The sequence below is a fragment of the Diadema antillarum genome, unplaced genomic scaffold, assembly GCF_040938485.1.
Source record: "Diadema antillarum isolate AM-2024a unplaced genomic scaffold, OU_Dant_1.0 seq00001081_RagTag, whole genome shotgun sequence".
Taxonomy (NCBI): domain Eukaryota; kingdom Metazoa; phylum Echinodermata; class Echinoidea; order Diadematoida; family Diadematidae; genus Diadema; species Diadema antillarum.
This window is the reverse complement of record NW_027271902.1, coordinates 27,100-55,000: the sequence shown is the minus strand read 5'-3', so window position 1 is coordinate 55,000 and position 27,901 is coordinate 27,100. Positions and strand designations below refer to the sequence as shown.

The 27,901-nt window shown below is 40.2% G+C and overlaps 1 protein-coding gene across 1 annotated transcript in view; it reads right to left on the bottom strand.

Annotated features, from left to right (window-relative positions):
• Positions 1–18,666: 18,666 nt before the first annotated feature.
• The window catches only part of LOC139743437 (uncharacterized), a 30,239-nt gene continuing 21,004 nt past the window's right edge, over positions 18,667–27,901 (bottom strand). Inside the window, exons 10-12 of the mRNA XM_071653922.1 lie at positions 26,331–26,694; positions 24,500–25,604; positions 18,667–19,244 (exon numbers count right to left, since the gene is read on the bottom strand). Of these exons, the coding sequence (XP_071510023.1) occupies positions 18,667–19,244; positions 24,500–25,604; positions 26,331–26,694 (2,047 nt within the window). The remainder of the gene's footprint in view (positions 19,245–24,499; positions 25,605–26,330; positions 26,695–27,901) is intronic.

The following is a 27,901-nucleotide window of genomic DNA, read 5'->3' as shown; positions in this document are numbered from 1 at the left end:
ATAGATAGATAGATAGATGAATAAATAGATAAATAGATAGATAGATAGATAGATAGATAGATAAATAATATATAGATAGATAGATAGATAGATAGATAAATAGATAGATAGATAGATAGATAGATGAATAAATAGATAAATAGATAGATAGATAGATAGATAGATAGATATATAGATAGATAAATAGATAGATAGATAGATAGATAGATAGATAAATAGATAGATAAATAAATAGATAGATAGATAAATAGATAGATAGATAGATAGATAGATAAATAGATAGATAGATAGATAAATAAATAGATAGACAGATAGATAGATAGATAGATAGATAAATAGATAGATAGATAGATAGATAGATAGATAAATAGATAGATAGATAGATAGATAAATAGATAGATGGATAGATAGATAGATAGATAGATAGATAGATGTACACTCAGCAACAACAAAAAAGAAGAAAGTAAACACTTGTTCAAGTTCATGTTTCTCATAGAACATTTGGAGAAGATGAAGCACTTAACTTTATTCAACTATACAGACTGGTTCTGTACACGATCGGGACCTCTCCTCCCACTCTCGATCTTGATCTCTCTCCCTCTCTCTCTCCCCCCTCCCTCTCTAATATTTTCTCTCTCTTTTCATAAAGTCAACTTATGGGCCATTCTCTGGGAAAAAGAATTTAATCCAGGTTGGCCACGGATAGCGTATGCCCTAGATTTCATACCAATCAAACAATTATATTCAGATAACATTATGTTGCTTTGTAGAAGAAAAAGAAATAACAACAAAAGAAGAAAATCTGAGAAGTAAATCAGTGATTTTTTTTTGATTTTTTTTTTTTGGGGGGGGGGAGGGATACATACACTAAAAAGTTTTGAACTGAAGAATTTTAGAGTAAGACAAATTGGCAATGCTGTGAGATGCAAGTGCAGAGCAGCTCTGCATTCATTTCTACAAAAAAAAAAAAATCACCAATTTTCATTTTCCATCCAAGAAAATTGTTCATCAAATTATATTCTTCATATATATAGTAAGATTAAAGATATGATTTGCATAAACAAGTTCTGTCTATGCCCAAATATTTGAGAAAGAATAAAATTGTTGTTGTTTTTACTAACTGAACAGAGAAACGCTGAACACCTTCTATTATGTACGTCACACAGAGTTGCCAATCTGCATCCCGCTCGATGTAATCTTTTATAGTCCATAATTCCTGTGTTTGTCTGGATTTTCCCCAATAATTTTCATTGATCTACTGCTCTGATTTACCTGGGCCCTATTTTATGAAGAGTTAAAATTGATTAATTGATTTGAACTGTAAGCTATGGCAGCCTGTGTGGTAAGAAATTTATAATGAATTATATCTTTTGACATAATGGGGCCCTGTTTTCATGCAAAGCAACATAATAAATATCAGGATAGAATCTCCCTTCAAGTATCAAAGCCACGTGACCAAGGTTGCCATTTTGTTTCCATGAAGACACTTTTTAGACATGTTAGACTCACAACATTTTGCATTCATAACATTACACAAGATGAAACTCCCTACCGTCCATCATTTTGTGTGACTTTACTGTAGAAGGAATGTGCAATGCTTTGTGGCTTTACATACACGTAGGCCTACATGTATCATTATCACACGTCTCACTATTGTGGCTTTAACCACTATTGTGTGACCATGGTGTTGTGCCTACCGAATGTCACTTGACCTTGTACTTTAGCATGAAAATATTTGACTTGATATATGTAGACTGACACACGCAAAGACCTCTTACATTCACAGCAAGTTGCACTTTACACACAACAAGCATTGCACACATGATCAAGCAACATACCCTCGACGACTTGCAATCTAAATATGAAGAGATTTATTGCAAAACAAGCGAACTCCATTCTTGTTGAGATATTTGTGATTAAAGGGAAGATAAACCCCAAGAGCAATGTGGATTGAGTGAAAGCAGCAACATTAGTAGAACACATCAGTGAAAGTTTGAAGAAAATCGGAAAATCGATAAAAAAGTTATGAATTTTTAAAGTTTTGATGTTGGAACCGCTGGGTGAGGAGAATACTATAGGTTATGACGTATGAATGGACAACAATACCAAGAAAATATAAAGAAAATTCTGCAAAAATCCATTTTTCATGAAAATTACAAATTTCATCAACTTGATATTGACATAATTATGTTAAGGGTAGCAATTATTCCCCCTGCTTTCTGAAAGTGGTTGGTCCATTGCTCTTTCATGATTCTAGAAATTTTAATTTTTGTTGAATTTCCTCTATTTCCTTTGTATTGTTGTCCACTCATACGTCATATCCTCTAGTAGTCTCCTCACCCAGCGGTTCCAACACCAAAACTTTAAAAATTCATAACTTTTGCATCGGTTGTCTGATTTTCCTCAAACTTTCACTGATGTGTTCTACTAATGCTGCTGCTTTCACTCAATCCACATTGTTCTTTGGGTTTACCTTACCTTTAAAGCCGCTAAAAAACAGAGAAAATAATAAGAAAATACAGGACATTTTTTATCATAAACTTCTAGAATATTCCTTGTTATGTTGCACGTAAGGTATTACTGGAAAGGTTTAATTATGTTCTATCTGATGATGGACTTACTTTGAAATGTTTAAAATTTGCACTTGGCTCATTTTGCAATAAAACTCTTCATATCTAAACCAAGGTCAATGAGATGGTGTAGACAAATTTTGTGTGCACTAGGAGTTTCTTTGTTGTATTTTAGTTAAAGGGATCATACAGTTTTGGTGTAGACCTAATTTCAGGTTTCTAACATTTTTTTGTTAGATAATTAGAAACCTCTTATGAAATATGAAAGAGCTAGCATGTAATTCTACGAGGAATTCAACATTTATTTGATGAAAATTGGTTTTGAAATGGCTGAGATAGCCAAAAAAGAGTGATTCTAATAAAGCGTGGGACCCACACTTTATTATGATCGCTTTGTTTTACTTTGTTTGTGGGTGTTTCAGTCATTCCAAACCCGATTTTCATCAAATGAATTTTGAATTCCTCTTCAAATGGTATGCTCTGTACTATATCATAAGTGTTTTCTTGGTATCTCGCAAAAAGTTAAAAGCCCAAATCTCATCTCCACCAATGCTGTACCATCCCTTTAAGGGAGGATACAGATATATCATAGGAACATTATGAAATTCTTGGAACTAGTAAGCAGAGGGTGATTTGTTGACTGTTGTGTCTGGTATTTTCTTGTGTCAGAACTCATCATCATATTTATTTTCTACTGTATGCATGTATCAACCCTCGATTATATGGCTTCAGTACTGCATGACAAAACACGAGTGGTGCCTAACAAAACCTGCATGTTCGTGTTTTATCCTGTAGTGCATGTATAATCATACCTATTGGCAAGCTTTACTGTTGAAATACCAAACTTTGTGTTGTGACAACAACTCATCCTAATAGATCAATGAGCTTATTATTATTTTGTCACATTAATCTGCCAATACCATTTTGTACATAAAAGTTATTTTCATGTCTTGCATTGTTTTTGTACTCACATACCCCAATGGGGGTCATCAGAGACTCCAACTCTCCCGTTTTCGACGGGAGATCTCCCGCCGAAAACCCATTTTTGCAAAATCTCCTGTTCTCCCGCTTATGATTTAATTTCTCCCGCCCTGGCTCTGTGTCTCCCGTTGGAAAGGATTTCTTACTTATTGCTATCGTATGTTGAAAAAATAAGCCTTAGAAAGCACCAGAGAACATCTAGGACCCTGGGAATTTCGCGCTTCGCACACATCAACTTTGAGTCTCCCGTTTGCTAGGGGTTTCAGGCAGGAGAATCTCCAGATCAGAAGGTGCTTTGGATTGGAGTCTCTGGGTCATTGAGTTAATAAACTTCAGACTTGGATCACGTGTTCACATACAGACATACAAGACACACTCACAAGCACGCACAACACACACACACACACACATACCCACACACATACCCACACACATACCCACACACACACACACATACCCACACACAAACTGTCTTCAACCACACAAACTGCCTTCAACCACACAAACTGACACAAAATGAATCTTGTGCTCTCACAGATGCATGCATGTGTGCGAATGACGACAAACAGGACCCAGACAAGTGCATGATGTTTTTTTTTTGTCATATAGATATTTATATATACAAATAATCTATGTTCTCTTTTTTTATTTTTTATTTCAGCATCTGTGATCTAGTGAATTCAATAACAAATATAGATCCATCTTAAGGATTATAAATAATGCAATATCAATATTTGGCTAATTTGCAAAAAAAAAAAGTCAGAATAACCCTTCCCTAGTAATTAATGAATTGAAACTCTTCTCCTTTGATGTATATACCATGATTCAAATACACTTCTGCAAATGCAACAGCAGTACTTAGTAGTGACATTCCCACATTACTGTGTGTTCATACGGTGATAGAAATCGTGCTTGAACTTTCCTCCAATTTCTAGAGACATATCCCTTTGAAAAAGAAAAAGAAAAAAGAGAGTGCCACAGTAAGACATGACAACATCGTGAATCATGTCACTTCTTCAATCTGCAAGCGGTCTAATTGCTCGCTCGCTGCCGACGAGTCTACCTCTTCACCGGCACGCACCAAATAGGAGGGAAAAAGACGTGAAATGTTTGTGCATAATGTAACAGTGTGTGGAGGGCTGAGATACACAATGTTATGAGAACATTCACAAAAAGTCAATACAGTTTTAATGACATTGAGAAGTGGTACTAGCACTAGAATGTTCTTTTTCAGATGAGAGATGACGACAAGACAAAAACTTTACCATTAGCCTATGCTTCAAGAAGAAAAGGTGGACATACAAGCTAAACAAGAATTGTTATTCAGGGTGATGTCCGTTCTTCCAGTGTCTCTATGATCGCCCATCACACCACTCTTATTTCTTGACAAGAAGTACAAAAATGCTGGTTGTGATGTTGACATCAGCTTTTTATATCATGGAGAAGTATCCAAACTGTAATTTGTTTCTACCATTAATTACAAAGAAAAAGCATGTCTAAAACCAATAGGCAGTCTTCTTGTTCTCTCTCTTTCTCTCTCACCCTTCTTTAAAAACATTCCATATTCTTTGGGGTCGTTTGTTTCCAATTCTACACTAGTTCAGGGTAAGCTGGTGAGGTGGAGGGGCGATGGAGAATTGAGTGACACACATTACAGATGTAAAAACATGAGACATTAACATGACCAATGAGAGTGCATATGATGTGAGGTCGTCTGTTAGAAGCTTCCTTCTTCGTCTCTAATGAAAACGATGTCACGATGAACGTGGACGCTATTGCAAACCGCATTCAAAAATCCCCTTAAGAGGAGGTGTATAGGGTATGGTGGGTGGAGGAATGGCGATTATGAACACAGTCTGCTTCATATTCACACTTTTCTCTCATAAATCACAGCTGAACTGGGACTGAAACATACAGAAATAGCTGAACATGATGAAATTTTCAGCAACTTGTGATTTCAGGAACAGATTGAGAGTTGGGGAAGAAAACCTGAAATCTGTTGGGGGTAAAACATTTTCCACATTTCCCTATTGAGTAAAAACAGGTGCTAAGGTGCAAGTAAAGTGCTGTATTTCATACGAAGGACTAAAAACATGGGCAGTTAAAAATCACACATATGCTTCATTTTACACAAGGCAAGAAACAAACAAATTACTTTTTTATGAGGGTTTCCAAATTTCTTGATACACAAAATAGTTTGTTGGAGATGGTGGCTTCCTCGTATTTATTTGGACTATAATCATCGGTCACAAGAATGCAAAATACTCGCTAATTGTCGTTTTTTTCTTCACTCTTTTCTGAAATATCATGCAAATATTCTTGACAATCACACGCTAAAGAGCTCACCATTACAATTCTTCTCTTCATTCTTTGGAATTGGACACGCTCTACCCACTTGACGACATTCACAATAACGAATAACGACATCCTGCCTCGAGATCACGCACAATCCCGAATCAAGTCGTCGCACAAACATCAATTCCAAATTGACAGCATCGTCGCAACTTTCCCACCTCCCTTCTTGGCGGTGATTTCTCGTCCACATGGGATGCTCGCATCCATAGCAACCTGATTGCAAGTGTGTGGGTCTATCTCTCTTGTTAACATCACTAATGTTTAATCAGTGGAGTCATAAAACTGACGATACCCCACCGTGCAATGCACACTCGTATTTAAACACTCGTCATCAATCTTGCACCATCGGCTCGATTTTTTTCACTCTAAAAAGCATTAAAAAACAGACAAACAAACAGGACCAACTTGGAACACACAGGATTTTCCTATCCTCCCTCTACATGCTGCTGCGACATCTAAATCAGCTCATGGTCACATTTGTAATTTCACGTAACAGACAATGAATTAACCTTCTGCGACACCTTTTAATCGTTTGCACTGCACAATGAGAGACACAAAAACACTGTAAGAGATCTGTTTCAAAGGGAGTGCTGTGTCCAGAAATCAACCTTGACTTGCACATAGATAAAGGGATTCATATTAGAAATTACATCACTTCATAAACAATTAATAAGAAAACTGTGTAGTTACGTGTACTATAGTGTCAGGGTGGTCAATGGATTTTGAAGTAAAAATACGAAGAAAGGGCATGAGAAATTAAAAAAAAAGTACACAGTAAGAAATGGAGGGCTTTCAAAATTTCTACACTAAACTGGACATACCAAAGAGAAACAAAAGAAAGCATGAAAACAATAAAGGATGCAACATACACACGGTGAATAACATGCATAACTTAAAAAGGCAAGACATGTGTCACATTAACTTGCATACAACCAAATCAAAATGTATCATTTTTTTTTTCTTCTTCAAACAGAAATGAACAAAGCAATGGAAACAATAAAACAAAAAGAAGGCAAAGGACGGGTGGTGGTGGTGGTGGGGGGGGGGGGGTACAATTTACACTGCTAAAAGGAGAAAATGTTTGAACGTCAATACATTACGAGGGAGGGTGACTGGAACATTTTTATTACAGATGTTAGTGATTGAGCTCTTTCAAGAAACTCCCAACACTTAACAGCCACTTCACACTTGAGCAGTCAGAATCGTACTCTGTATATCTGTTTTTGGAGCCAACTCAATCCCCACTTTCACATTGGACCTCGTTATGAGGAGACAGTCATCAGAGATCTTATCTTTTTTACGACTGACTGTCCACACTGCCATCCCGACTGTCCCTGAGCTGCGGGGGCCATTGGGGCTTGGGACACAAGCCCTGTGTGGCATGAAAACCAGACTCTGTGCATGCCATCACATTTGATGAACATTGCTGGGTGCTATCAACTACGGCCCAAGGTCCCTCTCCCCTCCAAATTTTGTCCCCGGACCCCGTCTTGCTTTGCGGGGGATGTGGGGGACAAGTCCCAGTGAGTGTCCACACTATGCTGCCCTACTTTGGCAAAAGGAAGCAAGTGACATACCATCCAAATTTGAGTTATTGATGTTTTCATATTTCAACTAATGTGTTCTTCTTCCAGACCAAATTTTATGCATAAACACTAAACCTGCTTAGAAATATGTAAGGTAATACATCAAGATATTCCATTGACGTCAGTGCAAATGACAGACACATTTTGCTCTTTTACAAGAAATGTCACTTTTGTCACTTGCTTCTTTTTGCCAAAGTAGGGCAGTATGGATTTGGAGGGGAATGTCCTGCGGCGAGGGACTTTCTCAGCAAGGCAGAGAAAAGTGTCAACGTGGGGAATAGGACGCTGGTGCTCTCCACCACAGAATGGATGAGGCATGAGCTTCTATGAGAAGCCAGTTTGCAGTTAGCACTGCCACCAGGGGGGCATTTCATCAACGAGTTCGTCGGAGTTTTCACCGACAAATTTGCTATCAGCCAATCAGACGCAAGGATTTACACTGACAACTGTTAAAAGCTAATGAAATCCTTGGTGTGATTGGCTGATAGCAAATTTGTCGGTGAAAACTCCGACGAACTCGTTGATGAAACGCCCCCCTGGTCTGCAAAGACCACTGGAACCACAGGCTTTAAAAAACATCGAAGAATATTTCAGAATAACAGTTGGGGGGGGGGGGGGGGGGAGCCAAAGCGAGAGAGTGGTGATTTTACACATAAGTGCAGCATAAATGTTTTTTTTTTTTTTTTTTGTTAATTTGGTTGAAAGGAATACACATTCACAAGTTCCTTTTGATATGCACCTGGTTCATACATCACAAATATCTTTGTATAACATTGTTTTCATGAAGACCACTCCAGTTCTTCAATACTTCATTTACAAGTCAAGGTCACAAGGTCTGAAATGACCTTTATCTGCACATGCTCAGATTGTAACTGTGAACTGGTTTTATTTGTGTTTCAAGAGTAAGTCCAAGTGATTATCCCTGGATTGATGCCGTGTCTATTCATCGCAAGGTCTTTAATATTTTTCTTGGCAGTAATTTATAGAGTAGACTGGAATATTCTCTTTCATTCATGACCAAATCTGGTCATATATACCACTGTATATCTCAGTAGCAAAATCATCACAAACAAACTTTATCCCTTGATGTATATCTGATCACTGCATTGACAATATCTTAGAAGATTCAAGTTAATATTTCTGCCTGATATTGACAAAAATTGTGTGTTTTTTTTTTCTCATACATATGACAGGAGAGAGAGAGAGAGAAAGAGAGAAAAAAGTTCTTTTGTAAATTTCCTGATGTACAAAGAATCTGTATAAAAATTAAACTCTCTGCAAAGTGATAACCTGGGATTTTAAATATAAAAAAAAAATCAAAAAATCAAAAAGTGCATGGAACGCCTGAAAAAAAAAATGGTCAAAAACACCATTACTTGTGAAACTCTGTCTGCAGTACATTGTGATGTCGTCAGGAGCAAATTGGCTTGTAGCCGACTTGATTATTACACTCACTTTCACGCTCATACCCTTCCAGAATCTTTAACCTTGCCGCCTTATGTGCGGCTGGTTTGTGTAAACATGATTGCAGGACGATTCGAGATCATACTACTTGGAATTTTCTGTCAACTTGGCATCAATTTTAAGACCAAAATGGCACTAACGATCACTCGTATGCCAGCCGCATGAGGTTGATGCTACTAGCCACACTGCTGACAAACTTTAAATATTCCGTTGTCTTGATATATTTCAGCACTTCAGCATTCCAAGAAATTATATGAAAACATCTTCTTCTTTTTTTCAAAATAGACCTTCAAACTGGGAAGGGATGTGGATCGGGGGTGGGGGAAGGGTGGGGAGGGGAAAGAAATGCGCCCCTCAAAAAAAAAAATGCACACACAAATCACTACAGGACTATAAATATGACAACATGGACAGAAGCAAGATATACAAACATGGACAGAATAAAGTAAAATGCAACCATCACAGTGAGAAAACATATGCATGACAAGTGAGGACTGAATGCAGTATGGGAATGAAGGATTACCAAACTTTTCTTTTATCACAAGTAGGAAGCGGTGCTGGTCGTGGGGGAATGACGGGGAAAGAGGGTGTGGCAAATTATTACACATGTTACAAGACACAGCAGGGCAATATCATGTTTTCAATTTCTTCCACCTGTTACAAGGGCCTTGAGAGTTGGAGAAAAGAAACACTCCATGTCCAAGGCTTAGTAAAGTGTCACACTACCCATTTAAAAAAAGAAAGAAAAATAAAGTGTGACAAAGAAATATGCATGGTTATGCATGTATGAAATACGTGTACACACCAAAATATAGGCATATTTGTACTCACACACGTATAATTACACACTAAATCTCAACATCTCAATCCACAGATATGTCATGAGAAGAACAAAAAAAGAGAGAAAACGAGAGACGTGCCAATCGTAATCAATGAGCGAGAATCTCTGCAGCTTCAGTGTGAAAAACGAAAAATGAAAAAAAAATGCAGTGCAGACAATTTCGTCTCGACATTATAAGGTACACTTAAGAGATACGAAAGTAAGTGGTACACCTATCTACAGCACAGTGTCGTTTGCGAGATATATAATATGTGATGCTTCGCAGTCGTCGTTGGTTAAATGACAGTAAGCAACTCCTTCCCACACCAGCTCCCGCCTTTTTCTCACTTGCATTCGCCCATGCACAGCCAGGAATACTATTCTGATTTTAAAAGTTTGGGCTGTAGCATAATACCAGATTTCATGGCATCCATCAGGAGAATAGTTTACATTGCATGCCAATGTAATAATAGTGCAAAGTTTGTACACATAAATACAATAGAATCGATAATACAGGTAAACATATCAAGGTGTTCGTTAACATACTATAAATGTACATCTCTATATAAAATGTAGGCTATAAATTAGCATTCATGTGTTCACCATTTTCTTTCTTCATTTTTTTTCATCATCGTTATCTTTTATTTTTTGGTTTTGATCTCGTTACACACAAAGATCCGCGTGGCATAAAAACATACCATGCAACCACGGAGCCTAGTGTCACTCAGTGCTTTGTGTCAATGAATGGTAACGCATGCTTTCGAAATAGTACACACTTTGAAAAAAAAAAAAATGGCCCGGGTGGGACTTTACTCACAAACCTCTGAACTTTTCTCTGGCTTGTACCCTGGTCAATGAGCCAAGAACCCAATTATCTTAGTTGTATTTTAAACACGGCTAAAAGACAGATTGTATGAAGGAAAAAAAAAAGAGCAACAATACCCTGGTTCCAATAATGTTTACAGATTTTTGCAGAGGACAATACATGACAAAGACAAAATCCATTTAATTGTTTTCCACAGCATAATACAAGGGGGAAAAAAACCCACAAGAACACATGGACTTGAATGTCTGTAATACTGATAATTGAACACAACACGTTGGTGTCCGTCGCAACACCATTTGGATGGAGACCGAAGGGTCAATGATTGGTCAGTGAGCGGTCAGAGGGTGGACACAGTAAGTTTGTATGCACAAAGATGAGTGAAGATGAAAACCAGAAGAACTCTTTTATCATTGTGATCTTTTTCTTGACATGATCTCTTCATGCGGTTAAAGTGTACCAATACCCTGAGAGTTTTGTAGATCATACTTGAGACATGCCCTCTGCAAAATATTAGAATCTCCTGTCACTCTGATTTTCATTTCTTGGTGTTTAAATGCAAAATTTCAAGAGTGTACCAAATTAAAACGACTCAAAATAGACTAGGTGATCAAACAATTCTTTCAATCGAACGATCCTACTATTGATATTCTTTACCAAGTATGTCTTGAATGAGAGTAAAATGCAATGCATTTGCGCAACCAGCTCACTAACCAATCAATATGAAATCTTGATTTCATTGGAAAAACATATGTGTATAGCTAGAAAGCGCACAGATCAGGACTGGTGCTTACGGAGCAGAACTTAAATGCGAGGATCACATGTGCTAAATTGCCACAGAGATATGATCTGATTTATCAAAATATGTATACTTTCAGGGGCTATCACAGGTGAATTATGGTTGTCTTTTTGTGTATTCTAGCTGTACACGACTTTGATTTCCGGGGTATTGATAAACTTTAACTAAACATTCAAGAACATCCCATACTGTATAAAACTCCAATCATTTCATCATTTGACAAAATATATTCACATATTTCAAGCAAAGGCATCCTTTTCCACTGATATACAAATGTACCAGTATTTGAATCTCAAAATAGTTTGTAGACTCAGTAATACCCAATCGATCTCCCCACCCACTCCCAAGGGGGGAAAAAAAATCAAGTAAATACACAAAACAAAATTCTCTTATCAATTAATGTAACTTGCTTCATTTTGTTTACATTCTCTGAACAGTGTACTATTTTTTTTGCAATCAATATTTCACAATAATCTGAATGCTACTCAAGGTTTTCATTCTGTCTGGCAGAGATATAGTTTCTTTCCCTCTCAAAATTACACTGGATTTACAGACACAGGAGAGACTGAGGGCATTATTTTTCTTAACACTCCTTCTGAATGTTTTGACCAGAATTTGCAAAGTTTCAACCGTATCACCCCTCAACCCCCCCCCCCCCCCCCCACACACACACACACACATACACGATAACATGAAAAAAGAAAGAGATGATAAAATACCACAAGCTTTATGATGGCTGAGATTTAAGTAATATCATCAAACAAGGGAGAGGGAAAAAAAACCTTAATAGAGCCAAACGAACATTGTATTGATGATGAGAACTGCGTTGTATCTCTCCACTATCATGTTCACTGGAGCAACCCCCCCCCCCCCCCCCCTTCTGCCTCTTGTGTGTGCTTCAGAATCAAAACATTGCTGGCCTCAACTTCATACCAGTTACAACCATCGGTAATTGTCATGGCTGTGCTGAGAACAAACAAGCAAAGCCTTTGGACTCTTGTTGATAAGAAAAGTGACTAAGTGAGATGATACACTTGGGGCCTGGTGAGTTGAAAATGAGACCTTATATGTTTGTTGTTTTCTCTTTTTTTTTATCTTGCATCACAACTATGGCATCTTCTTTTGCCCAAACACTTTAAACAGAACCTTCTTCACCTACACACCTTGTGAGGATGCTTGGTAGATGACAAAAAATTTTGACACTTCAAAGTCACACAACTCGATGGCAAGTTTCACGCCCAAATGATTCCCCTACGTACCCGCATTACTACAGACAGGCCAAGTCGGCTGGGGTGTCTGAAGTGAAGACTAGCCACTTATCTCCCATCCACAGTCCATGTTTCAAAGTGCTTTGGAAGAGCAGCAGCGCTCTTAAAGGAAACCTTCGGATGATTTTCAGATTTTTACATTGCAACAACTATAAATTAGTTATATTGAGGACAGAGTTTCAGAATTTATGATAACTGGGATGAAGAATAATGATATTTTTAAAATTCATAACAAATTGTAATGAACAAGGATGATGTTGGGGCTTAAGGAAGCAGAACAAAAGAAGAAGGCATGCATAGATTATACACATGTGAACTCACAAGCAAGTGGTATTGTAATGGAATTACACCGCTATATTTCTGAAATATGTGAGCCTCCTATGTCATCATCCTTGTTCAGTGCAATTTGTTAAAGGTTCTTAAAGGTATTGTTTCTCTGCTCAAGAACCACAATAAATTCCACAAATCTATGCATGGAGCTGTTGATTTATGTACTACACGATGTAAAATTGTGAAAATCATCTGGAATGCCCCTTTAACATCAGAGACACATACCTTTACTTCTCAGCGCAAAATATAGCTACTGTAGATAACAATAACGATATTTTTCAAGCTGATAGATAGCAAAGGGCAAAGGGCTCAGAAACCCTCGCTGGGGAATGAAGGGTGAAAGAGCTTGTTGTAGTCTAAACTACACTTGACCCTTGAGCCAATGCGAATGGATTTGTCTGAAACCTGTCACTTTGAGGCTTAACCCTAACTAGGCCGGGCTATTTAGGTAGTTGATAGAGCCGGGGGGGGGGGGGGGCCTCCCAGGCCCCCCTCCAGATCTCGGCCGTCGACCGCGCGATCGCGACGAAAATTGGCACACACATTGCCTATGATGTAATCTAACATACTGTGAAGTCAATTTTTCAAAAAAAATCATTATTTATGCTAAATTATGTTAATTTATGCATGATGATGCATAAAATCAGACTAATTGGTATAAATCACAAAATAAAGCTCAAAACAGGCACATTTTTTGTGTAAATATTCTTTTTAGTGTCCTTAGCAAATGTAATTAAAAAAAATTGTGATATCAGAAAAAATTCTTAAGTATTTCATTGTTTTTTTGAATTTCTTATGTATTTCTTTGTTTTTTTTCGACTTTATGTTTTCCATTGTTTTTTCGATTAAATTTGTCCGCGACATCGCTCCGAACAAGAAAATATGTTATTCATTGATTTTAATCAATAAAACACCAAAATAATCATGCTTTTATGAAATTTGCCAGTAAGCACAGTTTGCATTGAAATTGTACACGAATTAACGTTTTTGAGCAATTTTTGGTCTGACATGCATGTGCATATTTATGCGTAACTTCGGAACCGCGTGCCCAGCCGTCGCAAATTTGGTGTCAAAAGATGCGGGAGACTCGAAAGAAAAAAGTCATGAAACGTCACGGCGATAGCTTTTTGCGATTGCGATACATCTGTCTGTATTTGGAGGCAATTTAACACATGCCCAGATGGAAGGACAGTTTGCTCCAAACCCACATCAAATATTGGGGGGAGATGGATCTTTTTTTTTTCCCCATCATAGATAAGACAGGTAGATGCCCTCTTGTAAAAGAGTCTCCTAATGCATACCATAAACCCAGACATTTTCGCGAGCATGAAACTCTTTGTGAAATTCATGAGGAGCCAAGATTCGTGAAAGTAACATGCACGCAGAAGTGTTTGTCTACGCAATGCACTGAATGCCAGAGTCAATTGGGGCAAAGTTTTGTAGCATGAAAGTTTCATGACGCGAATGTTTCTGGGTTTTACAGTATAACACATCATCGTAACCAGCAATGGGTAACCAGCGGGAGAGAGAGAGGGTATCAACTTGTTCAGGATGAGACCCTCCCCCGTAAATTTAAAGTCCCATCTTACTCCTTCTTAACACTGCGCAATCACAGCATCACTTCTTGCAGCCTACTCTCAATAACCCAATCAGCCTGATGAGAAACATGATCATAACTAGTCCAACTGATATCATAGATATCACAAGCTCTATAAATTAATCTACGATTTTCATTTGATTGTTGGTCTCTTTCTCTTCTTTTTTTCTCCCTGACACACACTGACAGTAATTACTTTTTAAAATGAGAGCTGGGGCCTGTCACACTTTGTGTTTCCTATTAAGATTTCCAATACTCCACACTTGAAAGTTGGTGGATTAACAATAGATCGGTTCACTAGTAACAATTTTTACGCGTGATCTTCTGAAAACAATTCTTCTTACCAACTCTAAATATCAATGATGCCCTGAAATGCCCCAAAAAAAGAAGAAACAAGTAATGCATCTACTACTGGACCTTAAAGATTGAAGAAAACTTAATGACAACGGGTGAATTCAATAACTGGCTACTTGGTCTACCACGCGGGATGGATATATTCATGATTTTGAAATGTAAACATAATATGTGTCTCACTTGAGGCCGTGTCACATGGCACATAGTAGAGCAGTCAAAATGTTTAAATTGGAAAGAAGGAGAACACGGAGGGAGGGCGGGGTGGTCTTCCCATTCATTTTGAGAGTTACTTAGAATTTTGAGGTCATCCTTTGGAACATACAGTCAATTCTAGATGACCCACGGAAACATCTTTATTTTGGAAATTTAGAAGGGGAGAAGGGTTTTGGTTGAAGGGGCCCGGTATTTGCTCGCCTTTTCCCCATTTCATTCCATTTTCCCTCAATCATTTGCCCCATGGTAACTATTCGTGGCTCCTGACAATCATTTTTCTCTACACCCTGTACACCCTTTTCACAGTATAAACACACTGGCTCCAGCGAAATCGAAGAAAAAAGTACGAGAAAATGCATGCATTGTACAATAGATGCCATGCACGCTCCAACACACTACTGATCAAAGAGGACATTAATCTTTGGGATTTCAGCATACTTTCCGACTCAAGACACACTTACTCCACGCTGGGAGGAAATCGGGGAGGAGGCGGATCGTTTCCATGGAGATGTTTCGCTCTCGAGATGCCTGCCAAATCGCTTCTCGCTTGAAAGATGCTTTGTGATGCAGGAATAGACCAGGGGGGCATTTCATGAAGCAGTTTGGTCGGATATTTTTCTGGCAAATTGTTACAAGCTCCTGAAATCCTTGCATCTGATTGGCTGAGAGCAAATTTGTCCGACAACTTTGTCGGACAAAATGCTTAATGAAATGCCCCCCAGTTCGTAATTCCACTTTGCGCATAAGCAGAAAAAGGTCATTTGTACCAGCAGGCAGTTTGGTTTGTAAATTCACTGAGATAAGCATATGTGGTACGATGATTATTCATGTGATCCTTATCTAAATGGTGCTTGCCAGCACATCCACCTGACAGCAAGAATGGTATTTTGCAATATAAAAGGAAATAGGCTGTTATTGCATTCAATACAAAAAAATGAAATGCATGCCTGCTAAATTGTCAAGTGATGGAGTATTCTGATCACCTAATCTACACGAAAGTTCATTCTTTGTTTGAACATGAATTCCAAAAATTGTTACGTCGGGCAAGCTTAACATTATGCCGTTTTGAAAACGCGTGAAGTGCCTAACCAACTGAGAAAAAAGAAAGGTAATTTGTATCAATGTGTACAGGAGCTAATTACGAACTGGCTTATTGTCGCTGCACAGATTCAAGAAGTGCAAAGGTCAAGATTCTACTTCTGCTTTTTAACCCGTTGAGGACGAGTCCTGAGTATACTCGGGCAGGTGTCTGTGGGAAATGTGTGTTGTAGCAAAATCAAACCGTCCTCAACGGCTTAATAAGTCTTTGTGGTGGTATTTACCACATCACAGTGGACGACGTACTGTATCAGCGCCCAACGTAGAATCATTCTGGAGAAATACTTGAACAAAGAGTGGAATAAATTTGAGAGAGAATCCCTGCCCCGCCCACGTGTCGTTTTCTGAATTGCTTTTCACTTGCTCTTTTTCTCAAAGTGAGCACTAGACCATGGGCAAATCCTAGCATTCAATGTTTGCAAGAAGCCTCCCCATCTGTTCACAAACAGCACCTTTCAGCAATTTGCTGGAGGAGCCATCTCTTGATTTGATGAGGATGGCAATGGTTTGATACCCCCCCCCCCCCTCAAAAAAAAAAAAGAGTAGATGGCCTACAAAGCGGAAGTGTGATTTCCATTCAAGTCGATGAGGAGGTGTGACGCCTTTCAAAAGTCAAATCTGTCAAATGAAAATTGCCCCTTTTATCCCTACCACCGCAATTTAGTTTTGTCCTTGCTGGCAATTCAACCACATTCAAATAAGAATTCATCACTGCAGTCACATCAAGCAGTACCACAGCGCAATTTATAGTGGATGCCAAAAATCAGAAATACGGGTGTGCTAGGGATCCACCTGCATTGCTGGGTAGACGATTGCAATTCGGTCCGACTTGGGCAGACTTCAAGAAATGTCATTTTGCTTTTGGAAATGTGTTTGGAGGTATTCTCTAAACTTTTGGTTTTATGACTGAAGATGCTTTTATACATCTTGCAATGTCCTTGGGATGAAAAATGTTTCCTTTCCAACACTGACTTCACTTACGGTTTTGTGTCAAATCTAAGAACACGTTTGTGAGCTTAGCATTTGTAAAGTTGAATGAAGCTAGTTCCCCTCCCCCTATTTTTTTTTTTTTTTTTTTTTTTTTGGGGGGGGATCTTGAAGACTTCTATTGATCATGCAATTGAGACAAGCGAACTGATCAGACCATTCATTTCAAGTATTGCAAGGGGGTTTACTGTGGTAGTACCCATCTATAGTCACCCCCACTAAACATTCATTCATGATTTGTTGTCAGCATTATATTATACATAGATGGCATCGTCTCTGGGTGAAATATAATTTGAAAATCTGATCAGATAATCGAAAACAGGAGGAGCAAAAAGAAGACTTTGGAAACTATTCCGCACTTGTCATGAATTTCTGTCTCATAATCTGCTACACTGCAAAATCACATTTTTAAACTGATGCCTGTGTTATGGCGTACAATCACGGGATCAATACTCTACCAATCTAACGGTATCTTAACAGCAAAATAGAACTGGCCAGTACTGTTCTAAATAATACTTGAATCACATGGAATCTTATGTGTACATCATCCATGATAGCCGTATTCATAGGGCATTCAGTTGACCACTAGCTGTGGTGGCAAGTGCAGTGTTTATAGACAGCAAAGGGTGACCAACATGTATACAAAGGAAACACTGATTATCCAGCCCAAGGACTGACAACATTTTTTCTTTTGCGTTTATAACTTCTTCTTTTTTGCCGACTTCAACTTCGTAACAATTCAGCCCTTTTGTTAAAAAAAATCCCTAGAAGGCGAGGTAAAAACGGGCAAGCACCACATCAGAGCAGAATATGATCCCAGCTGATATTGCACACGTTTGCTGGATTTCTTTGGGGGGCCTGGAGAGGGCGCCAGACACAGAGCTACCCTCATTCACAGACCACTGGAAATCACACCTCTCATTGGAATGGATCACAAAATGCGTACATGTCTTATCCTTCTTCCCCGCAATGGAAAGAAGAGAGAGCCGCATTCCCCAAAAGCTATTTTTTTAAAAATTTTCTCTTACGCACGCTTTTCTCCATCTCCATGGTTACGCATCTCTCGACAACAAAGCTGTTGCCCCAAGCGACCGATCTAGCTACCTCCCGCCGCTCCTCCCTGGCTGCTATTAAATCACAACGACTCGCACATGATCCAGAACGCTCTGCACTACCAATGACGTGCAAACACCGAGCACTGGAGTGCTTGTTACATTCATTGTCCTAAACCTCACGTGTACATGTATAAATAATATTCTTAAAATGCTACACAGCACATAGAATGAGAGAGAGCTCACGACGGTCTCGCTTCGGCAGTCCAGCGAAAATTCCGACAGACACTCCTTGGCTGAGATGAGAGATGAAGCGAAAACAAATGAAATGCAACAGATGATTTCATCTTGTTTTTATTTCAGCTGCTGCTAGAGATTCATGGTCTGTAAAATTTCGCTACATAGCTCCTTGTACTGGCTGGCGTCTCCAGCGATTTTCCGCAGCTTCAGACCGTTCAGCTTGAGCCCCGGCACTCGACACACCTCCATTTCCATCTCGACACCGTTCTGTTGCAACATGAACATGTAGTCGTCGTTCCTGTACACCAGGCCCGGCTGCTTCTTGTCCAACGTCCTCTGAATCTCCGCCACAATCTCGTTGAGGTCCTTGTACGTCGTCATGCTGAACGACTTCGCGTGCTTGATCGGCGACGGCTCGCTGGCGAGGTCCGACGAGTCGCTCAGCGACATGCAGCTCATGTTCATGCTCTGCCGGATTAAGGGTGGGATGGCGCCCTCGTAGTCCAGCTTGACGAGTCCGATGGCCGTCATGCCCGAGTTGTTGTTGTTGGCCATGTTGAAGATGCCCAGGTCCCCCGAGGGCACGCGAAACGTTTGCTGAAGTAGTTGGGCCCGTACGTGCGTCGTAGAGGGTGCATTCGCCGAGTGATGCCGTTGGTGGTTGCGTAGCTGACCCTGGCTCCCCCGTATTCCGCAAGGGAAGAATCCTAATGGAGGGGGAAAGAGATGGGCAGAGCGGGAGAGAGAGAGAGGGTGGGAGGGAGAAAGAGAGAGAAAGAAATATAGAAAGAGGAATGGGGGGAGGGGAAGACAGAAAACGGGTGCAAGGTGACTGGTGCGTGATGACTTCATTCTCATACATATGCAACATGGAGTGATGAATATTCATGACTTTGTGTCTACTGCCTTGACGCTTGTGATAAAGTCTTATTCAAGCCCTTCTATCATCATATTATTTTTTTTCACAACAACCAATTTCAGCCACTTCAAATTTACAGCAAACAAATATCAGAAGAACATAAACAAAGGTTGTGGAACTGAACAAGTGATAATATTGATTTCACTTCTGGCACATTACAAGAGTCCATCTTACTCTGAATATACAATACGGCAAGAAGAATTTCAGGTCTTGCATTTCAATTCTACAAGCTATGAACTTTCAGTAAGAAGAAAAAAAAGAGAATCTTTTTTGTGTGTTAGAAAATACTTTTCACAAGCCGATTTTAGAAATGAACTTTGCTGACTCTCTCACAAGGTCAATCAAACATAATTACCAAAGCAGCCGGATGGGAGACTACAAGTAGATACCAAATTCATTCTGAAATAAAAAGCCTGTGCAATGGACTCTGTAGCTAATGGCAACATGATCCTTACACACACACACATTCCTTTCTCAAAAGGGTGTGCTGCAAGGAAAATTGCCAAATGCTCGACAAGAGTCGAGAAAAATCATACAATATAAAACCGTGGACGACTTCATGCAAACTGATGATAATGTGGTTTGTTTATAGCCAGATTTAGCAGGCTTTTACCAGTACACTACAACACAAATCTGTCACATTTTACCCATTCATGTGGAGGAAATAAAACATAAATAGAGACATTGTGTATGCACCTTTTTTTCATGACAAAGAAAAATTATTCAGACCCACGACTATGATACAACCATGATGGGGAGAATGATGACGATGATGATGACGATGATGGAGAAGACGACATTGAAAACTGAAGTTGGGGTATAATCACGACCACAGTTCGACATCAAGATTTGGTGTCAAACACCAGGGAGTGGTGGCAGGGTGGGGTTGGGGAAGGGGGGGGGGGGAGGGGTGTGTGTGATGCAATCACGATGGCTACTTGGGGGCACGGAGATCGTACGATCACATGACCACAATCTTGCATTCAAGGAGACAAAGCATGGCCTGCATGCGACACAGACGTACAGAACAAAAGACAAAAAAAAAAGTACTGACAAAGATTTGGTCGCTATCGGTTGGTCCAAAAAAAAAGTAGGAGCGGGTGTGGTCACACAGGTCGGGGGTCATCTCCTACACATTTTGCATGAATCTCCCTCAATGCAAATTTGAATTCATTTGACTCTCCCTTTAAGCAAAGGAAAGCCATGGACTTACAAACTTAGGAGAAGCGTTGTAGAGCATATATAGTTGGACACAGGATTTTGATTCAGTACAAAAGGACACGCAGCTACATGGCAAATGCCAATAATGAAGGAATGGTACAATGTGAGATACTGTTAAAGTGGATATTTTCATGTGACTAATTTTCCGTGCATTAGCCGGATGAAGAGTTTTTCGTGTTTTTAATTCTGCGGAATCAAGACATCAACTACTGGAACATATGGCAAGCAAAAATATTTCTGGTAGCGTGAAATGCACATAAATTCTAGTATCATGAAAATTTCCACTTTTACAGTATTTACTTTTGGTATCAACACAACTCCACTTGCAGTTGCACTACAAGACACATTTTACTCAGATACTCTTAAGATTACACTGCTGCACACTGTCAGGTACATTGCAGTTTTTCCGTTGATATGAAGTTAAGTTCTTTACAAGTAATGGAAGCAGTACAAATGGAGATTTTCTGCTCCTTCACACAGATTTTTGGTTATCTCATGTGTATTTGCCATGTAAAACTACTCCCTGTAAAGATGATTATCATTTATAAGCAGACTGTGAGTGAGAAGCACCAGAAGCAGCTGAAATTGATCCTAGACAACTTCCTCAACTCTTGAAATGGAGCAGCGGAAGTAATCCCACAATGCACTCGCTAAGCCTCGCAGAAGCTGTGTGACGTTACCATGACGACATGAGGTTTTTGGCCGGATGGTCGACGGCCTTTATACAACCACTCCTCGTTTGCATCCAAGCCACATTCTCTTTTTTTGGATGACGAACATTCATAAAACCACCACTACTTGAAGCAAAGTTATTCAACTTGTCATTGACGGCAGATTAATGCAACACGTCAGCCTCAGCCCTTCTAGCATTTTGAGTGCCATTTGGCACAGAAATATAAATCCAACAGTGTTGTATACATTGTCCAAAATTTCCTTCCACAGTTAAGGGTTAGAGCAAGTATTTACAGTCCACCTACACTGATGGTCGCTGAGTAAACCTCTGAGAGCAAGTGACTGCAATCTGCATTGAAGAGTAGCTTGCACATATTCTTGCTTCTTCTGCATATCAAAGTAGTTTTCTGTTCCTTTGTTTTTCAGATGATCGGCGCCGAGTCCTTTTATACGCCAGACAAAACTAATCCGCACGCTTTCCATGCACCGTCGACATGAGTACAGACTTTGTGGTATCAAAAAGGGTAATGTGGGATCAAACACTCTTGGAGGAAATCGTCTAGCACTCTCCCCGATCACATCAAAAAAAGCTCGACAGGTGGAGGCGGACTCGACCGCACTCAGGATTTGCCAATTTCAGAGAATTTCCCTCTCCTCACAAGTGATTCAATAAGTGTCTAACATACCTGCCAACATTTCAAGATGAAATATCTTACTCATGGATTGCAAAAATCTTATTTTATATGCAAACTGAAGTTAAAAATCTTACTTTCGGTCAAATCTTTAGAAAATACACATGAAAGGTATATCTAAATATTTTTAAAAATCTGATTTCCCTTGACAGAAAATCTGACTTTGCTATTTTTAATGTAAAAAATATTACTGAATCTGATAAAATCTTACTAGTTGGCAAGTATGGTCTAATTGTTGTTGTTTTTTCCAGTTGCACTGGACATTTTGTGCAATTTTCTCTCTTCAATGGTGATCATTAATATCATGAAACAGCAAAAATGATACAAGTATGCCGAAAAATATATGCCTTTTTACACGATGAATATATCCAGTGCCAAGGCCAATATATCCATCTGTTGCACTGAATTCAGATAGACAAGTGAATTTATGTGCCTGGTTATTACTCAAGCATCAGCATCTTTCAGAAATACACATTATGTGCAAAACGATGAGGATATTATGACTTCAAAATTGTTAGGCTGGTGTTTGTTTGTTTGTTTGTTTGTTTGTTGTTGTTTTTGTTTTTTTTTTTGGAGGGGGGGGAATTTCCCTTCCCAACAAAATCTTGAAAATAGCACCTTCTTTTACTTTTTAGTAGCCTGTCATATCAACAGAAAATTCCCCAAATGAAAAGAAAAAAAAACAAACAAAGGAAAGAAGGGCGATAATACAATATTTTCTTGTCTTACTAATTTTCAGCCACTCTTGAAACATTATTACAGAACGTACATACACCATATTATTTCACTTAGTACAATACCATCAAATACAACACTGTAACAATGATACCACTCTTCACAGTACTTCTTTTTAACATCTATCACATACAATATACATTCGTGAAGGCAGCTAGTAATGACATACACTAGAATGACTTTTCAACACATCTGCACATCTACACTTATCGCAAGCAGCGACTAGATTATCTATAGTCTTTGTTTTAAAAAAAAAATGATCCCTACACCAACGGACTTGCGACTATTCACCTCATACGAGTTTACACGCTACTTGTCGTCAATCGACGCAACAGACAATACTACCCACAACCGGTGGAAGAATTCATGATCTCCGAAAACAGCTTTTATTACCACACATGTACAATTCACCTGTAACGTCAAAAGCGTTTGACACTTAATAATGGTTGCACCTCGCCTTGCAGAAACATTGCATTGAATTCAAATTCAAATGTAGATTGCAATCCATATACAATCTGTATGTATGTGCTTTGAGCACTCTTACAGAGTGGATTTGGCGCAATATAAATTCATATCATCATTATTATTATTATTATTATCATTATGTTTACATGATCACATGGTGGTAATCCAATTTTGCTAGCTGTATCAATTTCCGCCAAAGTTGGCGTATTTGGTCTCAAAACACAGTGAGTCATCTTTGTTTCCTAGCTCGAGAAATCTGACAGTGAAAATATTAATTCAAGCATATTTCTTCTCTATGATTTTTTCCCCTTTCCTGCAGAAGGCATTTCTGCTTGTCACACCACTCCTGAAAAAACAGCAACAAACAAAATTTTCAGAGTTACTCATCTACAGTGATGACAAACATTGCAGGGGAGAGTATTCATATCAATAATTCAAAAAATATGGCTGATCAACGGCTTATGTTTCTGAGATATCCTGCTCCCACACAGCCTTTCAAAGAATGGTTTACCACCAATGTGTCATCATGGCATTTGCTAAAATTTCTTCCTTATTTACAATATTACTCATCATGTGTCCAAGGTTTGTTATATTCTTGACACGGCACTTACTGTTACTGCAGAGACTGGCAGAGTTCATAGCATCATGCAGATACTGCTTGATTCAATGCTTGTAGCACAAGTCAAGCATTTTTTGACACTGGCCACAATGTGAACATTACGAGTAAGGTATCATCACTGCTCTGTATTCACACTGACAAAACGTTCCTCGTCAACAATTGGTACAGGTCAAAAGCTAACTGACTTATATGCATAAATCATACTTATGTTGACAAACTAAACAGTTTCATCACAAAATGAGCTCACTCCATAAGTTGAGATATTTGCAATCAAAGCTGCTTTAAAAACAAACAAAAATCTTTAGAACAGGATGTTTTTAATCATAACTCCCAAGAATATTCCTTGTTACAAGGTATGTTCCAAGTGAGGTATCATTGGAAAGGATTTATTTCACTCTATCCAAAGATGGAATTACTTAAGAATGTTTAAAAATGGTACTTAGCCCACTTTGCGATGAAACTCTTCAAATAAAGGTGAACTTTAATTGCAAGAGGAAAAATATGTTGTTTCTTTTGTCACTTACATAGATATATAATTATGTTAAGTTGCTTTAGGTGGCATTGAGCCTTGTATGAGGCAAGGCCGTATGGAAGGGATTATATAAAGCTTTGCTACAAATAAGTGGCTTGCTTAGTTACCTTGAAAACCACCACTGGAATGCATATCTTGGTTCTGTGTGTTTTCTAGCTCCTGCTGTAGGCTAGCATCCTCGTAGTCTTGTGTGGAGAGGTGGGGCTGTAGCAAGGTGGTTGGGTAGGCCTGGCTGAAAGGCAGGCCTGGGATGTGGGGTGCCTGGTCCCCTGCATCAGACGTCGGGGTGTTCACCTCGTGGTGGCTGTTCTGCGCGGCGATGTACGCCTGCGTCACCGAGGGCATGTGAGAATAAGGCCCTTGCAAGTGTGGGTGGCCGGCCAGGGTTGCCCCCAGGCCCGGCAGCCTGTCGGTGTGTGCCTGCGACAGGCCCAGCATGTGGGGTAAGTGTCTTTGGGCAAGGTTGGTGAGGTCCATGGGGCCAAGCGGCTGGGGGTGCTGCTGGGGGTGTGGCTGGGGGTGCGGGTGGAGGGTGTTCTGTTGGACGGTATCGGGGCTGCCCGTCATGCGCAGCGGGCTGGGGTAGTTGGAGTTCTGCTGCTGCATGAATTGCAGACGCTGGAGGGCAATGGCCTGCATCAGCTGCTCAGCGGTGGGGACCGCACTCCTCTGCTCCCGCTCCAGACTTTGGTTGCTATCATGCTGCTCGCTTCGCCCATCGGTCTCCTCCAGGAGCGGTCCGTTCAGCCCGATGTGTTCCAGACTCCCTTCCCCGAGGAGGTTCCCCGAGCCGGGATTGGAGCGGTCGTGACCGTTGAAGTTCACCTCCACGCCGCGGTGCGAGTGCACCGAGTGCGCCGTGACGGGGCTGGGCACCGACTCGTCCGGCTGGCTGCTGACCGAGTGCGGGGAGCCGACCATGGTGTCCAGCAGCGGGTTGACCGGGAAGCTCGTGTCGGTTGGACTCTCCACGCCCGTCTCCTCGGGGTGGACCGGCAGCGAGCTGGAGAGCGGAGGGCTCCCTCTGCTGCCGGGGCTATGCAGCTTGCGCAGGCTGGGCGGGCTGTCCGACTGGCGCTGCAGGTGAAGGCGCTGAAGGTGCTGTTGTAGGTGCTGGGTCTGGAGATCGTTGATGGGGGCGTCGGAGCGGAGGGAAGAAACGGGTGAGATGTGGGGTGAGGCACTGGCCAGGCCCGTTGGTGAGTGAGAGAGCTGCAGAGGAACAAGACACATACAAATATAGATCACTATCAAGTGATACATAATGAGATTTCTACATTCATCATGTCTTCAGAAGCAGCTAACTACTCAGTCCAGGAACAGATAAATGCGACATGGCTATGGCATAACCAATGTGTCCCTTATTTGCTGATGGATGTATTCTGGTACTTTGACAGCTCGGCCATCCCCCCTTCCATCTCCTTCTCCACCTCAGTGTTTTCCATACAAAAACCATGAAAGCTAACAATAAAGAGTAGGCACACAGCAATCTATCATGTTGACTGTCTACCAGCCCACATTTGGATGCCTCTCTTAAACTGCACCATGCCACATTTCAAGATAACAGATGGGAGCATACACGTTGTAGTATTAAAATGGCCAAGATTCTGGACTCTTTAAAAAAAGGTCCTGACATCAAATCCAACTCAATAAAACATCCTCAGACATGATAATTATTTACCCATAATACTCTTCTTGATCCAGCCAAAGATATGGGTACATAAAGATTGTTTGGTAACAATAATGGTATACATGTAGCTTTCTGGAACAGCAGAGCTTTCGTATTATCATTAAAGAAGCTAACCTAACTACAGAAGACAACATCACAAGATTTGACATCAGCAAAGTCTGCAGAGACTGTCTTTGGATTGTCCCTCCACCAATTACCCTTCCCCTCCTCCCTGCACCCCCAGCCAACCCCAGCAAAGTTAACGTTACCATGACGCCCTGCATCTTCTCCTTGTGGAGCTGGTGCTGGTGCTGCTGCAGCTCCTGGGTGCGGGCGTCGACCGGCGAGCTGTACTGCTTCTGCAGCTGCTGGCACTCCTTGTGCAGCTGCTTCAGGGAACTCTTCTGGCAGCTCCCGCTGCTGCCGCCGCCCGCCGCCGCCACCTGCTGGAGGTGCGCCCGGTAGTACTGGAGGTTGGGCATCCCGTCGGAGGCCCGCCGGGCGCTGGTGCTGTTGGCGTAGAGGTGGGGCTGCAGGTAGCGCTCGCGACGCGTCCGAACCGTCGTGGGTACCTCGCTGGCTGTGAGCATGTCGGGACCGATGGTGTGCCGGCACCTGCCGCGGTTTAGGTACCTGGAGAGGTGGAGACGAGAATGGTGTGTGAGAATTCAGCAACTTTTTCATTTTGCTGAAGATCAATACCTGTTCTTGTGTAAACACAATATCTGTAGACACATCATTTTGTAGAACTGATGTCGCTATTTTTAACAAAATTTAAATCTGTTACTCTAGACTGATCAAATCCAAGGTAGTTCTATTGAATCACGAGCTCAAAACTTTCTACCCTCCGCTGTCCAATCAAGACATGGAGCTCCTCCTTTGAAAAAACCTCCCAGATGATGTCAAACGAAAGAAGAGTTTAACCTTCACAGCTTCACACTCATTCAAGTCTAAAGGTTATTGTGACTCTGATTAATCCTCCCTGTGGTGGCTTTTGAGGATATGTCAATGATTACATTGAAACTATTTCTTAGGAGACCCTCAACACCATTTCCAAGATTGATGACAGGATTCAATCAATTTCAATTGTAAGGTCAATGAAAGATGGCCTGACTTCTACGTGTGCTTCCTTAGATATTTCAAGAAATATTTTCACTCTCACAGTCAAGTTGAAGTCAAATTAATTCTAATTTTGCCACATGCAAACTCCCTTCCACAATTAAAATCATCAGTGGATACAGGCGACTCTTATTATAGCGAAGTCTTCGGGACCAGCAGTTTTCTTCAATAATATTGAAATTATGTTACAGCCAACTAGTATGGTGTATAAAAATATATAGATGATAATTTGGGGACTTGAATATATACTCTGTAATTAACAAGAATATCCTAAGGATCATGTTTGTTATAATCAGGGCCAGCCGATTAACCCCAGAAGTTGTAAAAGAATATTGCGCTGCTTGCTAGCTTGTAACCTGATGAAACCCGGAAGTGGCATCAGAAATATAAACTGGGCCACCCACTTTTAAAAACACTGCGCCGTCCCTGCTTCCGGGGTAAAACTAGAAATATCACTGAAGGTGATTAATACCCCCGCCCCGTGACGAAAGTCTTACCCAAGGAATGATCTTTCCTTGATCTTCTGCCATTTAAATGCCGTTACCATGGCAACGCAGCTTCCGACACGTCCGAAAAATATGTCTTGCTCATCTTCCCACCAAGACTATTGTGTGTGCCACATTTCATAAGCTTTTGTCAAAAACTGAGGAAGTAGTTCAATCCACAAGATCTTTCCTTGATCTTCCGCCATTAATATGCCGTTACCATGGCAACGCAGCTT